General features: G+C 53.5%; 1 protein-coding gene across 1 annotated transcript in view; it reads left to right on the forward strand.

Annotated features, from left to right (window-relative positions):
- Positions 1 to 1,826: 1,826 nt before the first annotated feature.
- PAX1 (paired box 1) overlaps positions 1,827 to 9,579 on the forward strand; it is a 9,005-nt gene continuing 1,252 nt past the window's right edge. The window contains exons 1-4 of the mRNA XM_006097534.1: positions 1,827 to 2,097; positions 2,466 to 3,095; positions 4,637 to 4,779; positions 5,251 to 5,473. Coding sequence (XP_006097596.1) covers positions 1,827 to 2,097; positions 2,466 to 3,095; positions 4,637 to 4,779; positions 5,251 to 5,473 — 1,267 coding nt within the window. The remainder of the gene's footprint in view (positions 2,098 to 2,465; positions 3,096 to 4,636; positions 4,780 to 5,250; positions 5,474 to 9,579) is intronic.

Consider the following 9,579-nt stretch of genomic DNA (forward strand, 5'->3'; position numbering starts at 1 on the left):
TCCCTCCGCACGTAGCCTCGGAGAGCCCCGCGGCTGGTGCGTGCAGAGCCCCTGCCTCGGGTTTGCGCACCGTAATTCAAACCACCCCTTTACCCTGTCCTCATCCCGACCTTGTCCCACCCTTCGCCAGAGCACTGACTGTCCTCTTCTGCGTCCCCGCGGCCTCCCTGAGGCTGCACTATGTTTTTCGTGATGCAGGAGGGGCTCTTTTAAACTTGGATTTCCTTTCCAAGGATAACTCTCGCCTGTGGCCCAAGCCCCAGCTCAGCAGGGCCCCGCGCCCTCCCTCCAGAGAGCACAGGATTTGTGGCTTAGGCCCTCTTGATTGACACATTCGGACAGCTTAATTCGGAGCCGTCGACACTTTCAAGACCCCCTGGAAGCGCACAGCGGAGGGAAAGGGGTCAGGGACTCGGTCGCCGCTGCTGCCCAGGCTGCTGATCGGGTGCAAGCGCGCCTCCCGCAGCGTCACGGCGCGGTGTCACGCGCAGCTCTCCGCCAGCTCCCAAGCTTTAGACTCCGGGGGAGGGGAAATTCTTCCCGCTCCATCCCGAGAGCAGGGAGCACAGGGAGTCCAGAGAACCACGGTCTTCCTAGGCCCCGCCTAAGCCCCCCTCCCTGTTCCTGTACCTTCAGCCCATGCCCTGGGCGCTTACTGGCCCCAAGCTGGGAACTCCTAGGTCAGGGCCTCCATGTGTCAGTTCAGGGCAAAACCTGGAGCTTTCTCTCTTCACCTGCTCTCTCCTGAGACCCACCGAGGAGCTCCCCCTGAGGCTGCCACAGTCAGCCACACAGGCGGGGAAAGGCCAGAGTGTGCGTTGATGCAAAATAGACATGGAGAAGTGTTGACAGACAGTTCCCCTGGCCAAAGAGTTCAAGGCTGCGTATCCCCTCCCCCTTAAATGGAGGGGAAAGGCCCCTTCAGAGGTTTAACAAAGACCCCCTGGAAGCCTCCCTGCTGTGTGAAAGGTGAGGCCAGGCAGCTCAGGTGTGGAAGGATTGGGGTTCCAGGCCTGGATGAAAGAACCGTCTTTGGGGGCAAAGGTCAGAAAGGGTTCTGACTCTTCCTGTGTCACTTCAGAGAGGAGTGAGTTCGGGTGGGTGGGCCTGTTCTCGGGGAGACAGACTCTACAACGTGCACCTCTTACAACACTGAACTCCTTACAACATTGTACAGATTTCCTGCAAGCAGGTTTGGGGTCTCAGTCAGAGATGGGACAGAGCAAACGCCTTGGGCCGGTCCCCCTACATCATGCTGAACGCTCAAGGTGCCGCTGGAAAGCTCAGACATGGGGCGCTGGCACCATGCTTCCCGTGCCCAGGGGAAGGGGCGGTAGAGGCAGCCACACGCTGACCATCTTGCCATGACCAACTTTAATCCTCCGATATCTTAGCAGTAATGGCAGTGGAGGTGGTCGTAACACGAAAATCCAAAGTACTGGTAAATATTCATCAGTTTGAAATGACTACCCATCTGTATCCAAACCGGAAAGGTACAGGGGCGAGGACGGCGGAGCGAGGGGAAGGTCCCAGGCCCAGCTGGGGTTGGGACTGTGAGTGTACGTGTGCGTGTGCGTGTGTGTGTGTGTGTGTGTGTGTGTGTGTAGGGGGATGGGGATGGGTTCCGGAGGAGGGCCGAAAGGGGAGGACAGAGGGAGGGGGTAGAGTTTCACCGAGGGGAGGGGGGCGCCGGGGTTCAGTGACGGGAACCAATGGGCTGCCAACTCGCGCGTCTCCGGCGCGACTGCCGAGATTGACGTGGAGGACACGTAAAATTGATCTTCACACGCCGCAGCCTCCCGGTCAGACGAATTTCTCTGAATCGGATGAAGTTCCCCCTAGGCCTGGGGTCGCGGGAGTGGAGAGTGTCTGGGGAGCGGGCGGCGGCGGCGGCGGGCCGGGGGACTGGCGGCAGGGCGCCTGGCGGCGCGGCACAGCGCGTTTCCAGCCCGCGGCCCGGCCGCCGCGGCTCTCGGCTCGCGCGCGCCCTCCCTCTATGCCTCTCCCGCGGCGGCGGCTCCCGAGCTCTCCCGTACTGCGCCGGGCCCAGCCCCGGCCGCCCCGGCGCCAGGCAGCTGGCGGGCCCGCGCGCCATGGGTAAGGGGCGGGCGGCCAGCGGGCGCGGGAGGGCGGGCGAGGTGTATTGTGTCCTGGCGCTTCCTTTTCCGCTCGCCTGCTTTCCCTCGGAGACCGCCGTTCTCCGCACATCCCCTCCCTTCTGGGTGGGGTGGGGGGAGTTCGGCGCGTCCGGGGATGGGACGTCCCAAGCGAGACCCCCTCAAAAGGGCACGGAGGGCTGTAGTGCGCCCCGCCCTACCCCGGGGGCAGACCCAGGCTGTTGGCCCGCAGATTCTGAGTATTCGCCGGGCACTTGCCAGGGCGCGGCCCCTGGCTCAGTGCGACCCCCCTGGCTAACCCGCTGGTGTTTTCTCCCCTCCGCTCACTGTCCGCTGGCGCGTCCGCAGAGCAGACGTACGGCGAGGTCAACCAGCTGGGCGGCGTGTTCGTCAACGGACGCCCCCTGCCCAACGCCATCCGCTTGCGCATCGTGGAGCTAGCGCAGCTGGGCATCCGACCCTGTGACATTAGCCGGCAACTCCGCGTTTCCCATGGCTGCGTGAGCAAGATCCTGGCGCGCTACAACGAGACCGGCTCCATCCTGCCCGGGGCCATCGGGGGCAGCAAACCCCGAGTCACCACCCCCAACGTGGTCAAGCACATCCGGGACTACAAGCAGGGCGACCCTGGAATCTTTGCCTGGGAGATCCGCGACCGGCTGCTGGCCGACGGCGTCTGCGACAAGTACAACGTGCCCTCGGTGAGCTCCATCAGCCGCATCCTGCGCAATAAGATTGGCAGCTTGGCGCAGCCCGGGCCCTACGAGGCGAGCAAGCAGCCGCCGCCACAGCCGGCGCTGCCCTACAACCACATCTATCAGTACCCTTACCCCAGCCCCGTGTCCCCCAGCGGCGCCAAGATGGGCAGCCACCACGGGGTCCCGGGCACCGCCGGCCACGTCAGCATTCCCCGCTCTTGGCCCTCGGCGCACTCGGTCAGCAACATCCTGGGCATCCGGACGTTTATGGAGCAAACAGGTCAGTCGTGGAGGCCTTCTGGAGCCTTCTTGGAAGGGACGGAATTGAAGACGAGGGCTTGGGCATGAGGATGAGGGGTAACTCCTAGCCCTCCTTGGACCTGTTTTGGCTCAGGGGAGGCTAGGGCTGGCCAGGGAGGTTGAGGGTCCGGGGCCTAATGCGGGAGACATCTTGAACTTTTTATGACAAATGTGGAAAATATTTCTCGGAAGAGCAATCGCCGACCACAAATTTGGAGGCCTGAAATTGCCTTTTTTTTCCTCTTTATTCTTGCAAAAAATATGCAACCCCCCTATCGCCAGATCTAAGCCAAACAAACCTCAGTCAATTCTGCGGCCCTTTCTTAAGGGTCTTTCAGGATAACCTCACCGTTTCCCAAAAGGTTCTGTCCCTCCCAGGCCCAAAGGCTCTTTCCAGTAAAAGGCAAAGGTCCACCAGGCCGGTCTTATCTAGTGACCTCAGGCAGGCCTGGCGGCGCTGCAGATTCTGGGGCTGGGATCTCCGGTGGTGGCGCCTCAGGACTCACAAGGATGTGCCCTTTGCCTGTAATTAGAACTCTGCGCACTTGCTGGTCATCTCGCCCAGGGAGGAAGGAGGTGGAGTAGGGAGAGAAGACTGGGGCGGCCTTGATGCGGGGCTCGGGGAGATGTGCCTGGGCCGGCCTGAGTGCCCATTTTCTCCGCACTGTCTCCTGTCCCAGCAGCCGGGCAAGGGATAGCAAGCTCTTACATGAGTAAGAAGCAAAGCTCACCATAGCCCCAAAGAGGGGGGGGGGGGGGCAGAAAGAAAGGAAAGCTTAGACCCAGCGGCAGTGGGGCGCGCTGCCCAGGCCTCACACAAGGTTTGTTTCTTCCGGTGGCTCGAACCCAGCCTGGGGATGGGAGGTGAGGTGCACAACTTCCCCCGGAACGACCTGGAGGCAGCTGGCTGGGAGGCGGCCGCACCAGGTTTGCTCTCAGTTCTAGAACTTTCTCTGGGTTCCCCCAGCGCACACGCGCGGAGGAGCAGACGAGTGCCAGGGCTGCCCTGGTGGCTGGGTTGGCGCCTCTTTCGGGAGATCCCGGGCGGGCATCTCGGAGGCATTTCTGAGGAGAACCGTCTCCAAACCCTCCGGACACGTGTTGAGGCTTTGAGAAACCCATATAATTCTCAGGACATGCTTTGGATTTGAACTTGAACCTTTCCGGGAGCCACCTCTGGACATTGGAAAGGCACCTTGGCCGAGTGCGCCCCAAGGCCGTCTCCCCTCCGGAGACCCCTTGTTTTGCGGAAAGCGGGTAGCAGGCTTTGAGGAAGGGGGAACAGCCTCTGCCCTACTAAGGAGTGAACGCGAAACCCTATGCCTGCACCTCACCCCCCTGCCTCGGGCCTTTCTCCGAGCATCTGGAGGCCGCAGGTGTTCGGAGGACCCTGGGCCGCGCCCTTGGAGTTGCGCTGGGTGCTTGTAGGCACTTGTGTCACCCTCCGGCTGGAGGGCCGCGCTCGCGCCCAGCGCAGATTCGGATGGGATGTCCCCACTAACCTGTCCCGTGTCCCCTCAGGGGCCCTGGCCGGGAGCGAAGCCGCCACCTACTCCCCCAAGATGGAAGACTGGGCCAGCGTGAACCGCTCAGCCTTCCCGGCCACCTCGGCAGTGAATGGGCTCGATAAACCGGCACTGGAGGCGGACATTAAATACACTCAGGTAACCAAGGGTCAGGGAAGGAGGTGTCCTTAACTGGAAGAGCGAAAGAGTTGGGGGGAGGGAGAAAGAGACAGAGAAAAGAGAAAACTCCCCAGGCCTGGCAGCCCGGCCACCCAGGGCCCTCTCAGCATTTTCTCTCCTTTTCTCAAGCGCACACGTTGGGGGAAGCTGGCTTTTGAGGGGATTGCGTTTCCTTTTGCCAAGATACTTTTGTTATAAAAACTTGAACCCAGAACACAGATGGCTGAGGATACCATGTTCCCCCTCATCTCATTATTATTTATAACAATTCGAGTGGAAATCACTTGGCCAGGGGCCTTCCTAGGAAAATTAGAGGCCAAGCGTTGCGTGGGGATGATTTAGGGGGCAGCAGGGGAAAGGAGCATCCCCCGTTTGTTCCGGTAACTGCACGTGCTGGAGGAGTCGGCGGGTTCCCTGCGGCTGATGGTCTGTCTCTCTCCATCCGCACAGTCGGCCTCCGGCCTCTCCGCAGTGGGCGGCTTCCTCCCAGCCTGCGCCTACCCGGCCTCCAGCCAGCACGGCGTGTACAGCGCGCCCGCCGGGGGCTACCTGGCCCCAGGCCCGCCCTGGCCGCCGGCACAGGCTCCCCCGCTGGCGTCCCCCGGGGCCAGCCTCACGGTGCACGGTGGGGAGCTCGCAGCGGCGATGACCTTCAAGCATCCCAGCCGAGAAGGTGAGCGGCACGGGTGGGAATGGGTCGGATGAATGGAGAGAGGTTAGGAAGGGTGCAAGGAAGGGGGTGTGATCGTGGGAGAAGGTAGTGAGAGAGGTTTGGTACCCAGCCTAAACCCTTCCTTCGGGGTTAAACCTGTAGTTTCTCGGATCAGATTGATTTCTAACAGGTGTATGCCAATGCGCGTCCTTAGAAAGATGGCAGAAGTTGAGAGATGCCTTAGGATTCCAGATTCCACCCTCCTCCTCTTGGAGAGAGAGAGAGAGAGAGAGAGAGAGAGAGAGAGAGAGAGAGAGAGAGAGAGAGAGAGAGAAATTGGGTCAGGTTTGGATCTGGTTCTTGTGCCCTTGGCCAAGTTATTGCTTCTCTCTGCCCCTCATTTCTTCATCCATAGAAGAGTCTAGAACAGCGGTTCTCAACCTGTGGGTCGTGATCGCTTTGGGGGTCGAACGACCCTTTCACAGGGGTCGCCTAAGACCATTGGAAAACACATATATAATTACATATTGTTTTTGTGATTAATTACTATGCTTTAATTATGTTCAATTTGTAACAATGAAAATACATCCTGCATATCAGATATTTACATTATGATTCATAACAGTAGCAAAATTACAGTTATGAAGTAGCAACGAAAATAATTTTATGGTTGGGGGTCACCACAACATGAGGAACTGTATTAAAGGGTCAAGGCATTAGGAAGAGTGAGAACCACTGGTCTAGAAGCATCATTCAGGTTCACCTTTCTGGGGCCTGAGGAGCTTTGCCTTCTGTGGTGGACCTGCCCAGGTCCTGGAACTGCACTGCCCATCTGTTTCTTCTCAGATTCCTTTTTTTTTTTTTTTTTTTTAAATCTAGACCCTGGTCTCCCCTTGAGTTCATTTTTTAAAATTCATTCTTGGGAAGGGAAAGAATATTTCAATCATGTATCCCTAAGTTTAGACTCTTTTTCAACTCTGTGGTTTAGGTACTTCTTTCTGTAGGAATTGTGGCTGGGAGTCTTCTCTCCTCTTCTCCCTCCTTCATAAATGTACTCCACGATAAGCCAAACTAACAGATTTGAGGCATTTAATAGCTGGTCAACAGTATGAGGGGTGTCTTCTTACATTGACCCCCAGGTTCTGGATTTTTTTTTTCTTTTTTTGCCCCTATAAATTGGGAAAAGCTCATCTGCTGTTGCCTGAGTCCTCATTTTCCTCAGTGGTGAAAGGAGTGGCTCAATTTGCTAATTTCGGAGAACCTGCCTGCAATAGGTTCTGTCACTAGAAATTTGTTACCCCAACTACCTTGCGAAAGGAAGGAGTCGCCGCAGGGGGTCCCAGCCTCTGCGGGAAAGGAGGCTGAGCACAAACCTTGGGGTCAGGGGTGCTCCAGAAGGCTCTTTACAAGCCTGATCCACTTCAGACCTGCCAACGCATAGTGGGGGCAGGCAAAAAGCTTTATTTCCTAGGGGACATAGTAGCCTGATCTGAGAGAGAGAGAGAGAGAGAGAAAGAGAGAGAATTAAATTGCCATCAATAAGTAAATCAATAAAAGACAAAAATATATATATAAAAGACAAAAATATATATATTTTACTTTTATTTTTCCTAAAGGACAAACATTATGGGATATAAATTACCAAAAGCTTTAAACTTAATTTAAAAATAAAATAACACAAGTTGATCATTTATAGGAAAATTCAAGTAAAGGAAATAAAAAAAAAATAAGGATTACAGCTCCTCTAAAGCTTTACAGTTAAGGGACAATAAGGATCTCATGCTGAGTGCTTTGCCCAGCGTCTCAAATCTACCTGCTTTCTGGACAACTGAAGTTATCTGTTGAATTAGAAATTGACATGGAATTTACCTTATCATACAAATCATTAACTAAGCAGGTTCATTTGAATTAGAAGAGTGTATCTACAATTTTAAAAGATTTTGCCTGGGCTGATCTAAGGAGAAAGAAGACTTAGAAAAGGGAGGAGTGTACAATGTAGCCCTTGGCTAACACAGCCGCTTTGTTCTGGGGCATTTCAAGCTCAACATTAGAAACAAATTATGACCCGTAGGTAACGATCCAAAGGTAGAACACCCTTCTGAATTCTAAACTAGTTCAAGTTAATTGAGGTGGGGTTTCATTGTGGTTGGTTTTCTTTAGAAGACACTTTCCTTTCAGAAAAACAGAACCATGGAATGGCACTTGCATTCATGTCCCTATTACCATTGTAGTCACTTTCTATTATGAAACATCTCACTAGTTTTCCATGTCCGTAGTAAGAATTAACTACATTAGTTATTAAATTAATAACTTAATTTCCTGATCCTCACAGTTCTTAAAAAACACAGGGAAAAGGGTAATGGAATAAATTAGGTCCAACATTAAAAAGTGATTTCTCAAACTGGCACACAAATGTTTGTGTTGAAACAAGGAACACAAAAATAATGAGAATCACACACCTATTTGGGTTAAGAATTTTTATTCTTACTGGCAGAAAAGCTGACTTCAAAGATCTTCCATGCCCAATGGGTCTTTGAAAAATTACAAAGAAAGTGATCAGAATCAATGCCTTTTTTTCTAAGGATTGTTTTAAAATTATATTCAAACACATTACTGTGGGGCTTACTCAGATAATAAGAATGGTAGGAATAGCATTTACTGAATTGTTTTTTCAGTAGGAAATTTTTTTTTTCACTGAAAGCAATTTAATATCATGAATGCTCAATAAAAACAAACACTTTTTGATCATCTAGTTCAGTGGTTCTCAACCTTGGCTGCACATTAGAATCACCTGGGAATCTTTTTAAAATCTTGATTTCTGGGCCTCATCCTCCAGAAATTCTGTTTCTTTGTTATGGGGTGGGGCCACAACATTAGTAACAAAGAAACAGAATTTCCAGAGGATGAGGCCCAGAAATCAGGATTTTAAAAAGATTCCCAGGTGATTCTAATGTACAGCCAAGGTTGAGAACCACTGATCTAGTTCATATATCCTCCAAATCAGGTGCAAATGAACATTAGCTGTTACCCTAAGGAAGTCACAATTAAGCACCAGAATTAAGCACCCACGGGTCGTAATTTGTTTTTAATGTTGAGCTTGAAATGCCCCGGAACAAAGTGGCTGTGTTAGGACAGGGCTATATTGCTCTGAAGATACCAAAATTAAGCCAAATTAAGCACCACAATTTATGTATTTTATCTTGGTAAAGAGTAATGCCTGTGGGTTCCCTATTAGGTAGGCAAAGAAGTATAATTTACATTTCCCATCCGTGAAAGAAAATGTTAATTCTTGGGAACCTAGAGGGACACCAATTCAAATGTCTTTTCATAGCCAGGGCAGGGCCCTCTCCTCCCCACCCCGACAGGTGACAGGCCCCACCAGAGGTTCCCTCCAGACCGCCCGTATTTACAGGCTGTTTTCAGAAACGTTCAAAACCTCCTAAAACCCTTCTCAGCGGGGATTTGGAACGACTCAAGATTTGGAAATCAAATCTATAAGATATTGCATACGTTCAAAGAAAAATTTGTTTATGTTTGTTACAGATAACTCGCAGCCTCCTTCCAGTTGTCTCAGCTCGGGATTCGTTCCTGAAAAATCGATCCTAAAAGCAAACTTTGCCAGAGAGCATTAGGGCGCGGGCGTTGCTCAGCGCCCAGCCGCCTGCAACCAGGGTTTCACTTGACCCAGCCCTGGGAGACTCCGACCGAGACTCCCCCCGTTTTCTCCCGCCCCCACCCCCCTGGTCCCCTTGGCTCTGAAATCGCGGTCCCAAGATTTTAAAAACGCGTGTGCCCTAAGATTAAGTTAAAACTCCTGCCAAGCGCCCAATGCCCTGGTGCCCCAGCCTCTGAGAACCCAGACAGACAGACCCACTTTGGTTGACCCCCCCCCCCGCCCCCCCACCCCATCCTGCTGTGGGAAAGGAGGGGCCTATGGGGAGGGTCTGGGGTGGACGGCTGAAATTTCGACCTGCAGAGGGGGTGGAATCTGTCTCTGGGCTCCGGGTGTTTATTTTTCACGCCTTTGTCTCTAAGCGACCGGCCCTGGGCTGAGAAACCCCCTTCTCAGATGTTTTCTAAACGAGGTCCTCACCTTGCAGTGTGTGTACAGGGTGGGGAAAAAGGTC

This window comes from Myotis lucifugus, unplaced genomic scaffold, assembly GCF_000147115.1.
Source record: "Myotis lucifugus unplaced genomic scaffold, Myoluc2.0 scaffold_205, whole genome shotgun sequence".
NCBI classification, from domain to species: Eukaryota; Metazoa; Chordata; class Mammalia; order Chiroptera; family Vespertilionidae; genus Myotis; species Myotis lucifugus.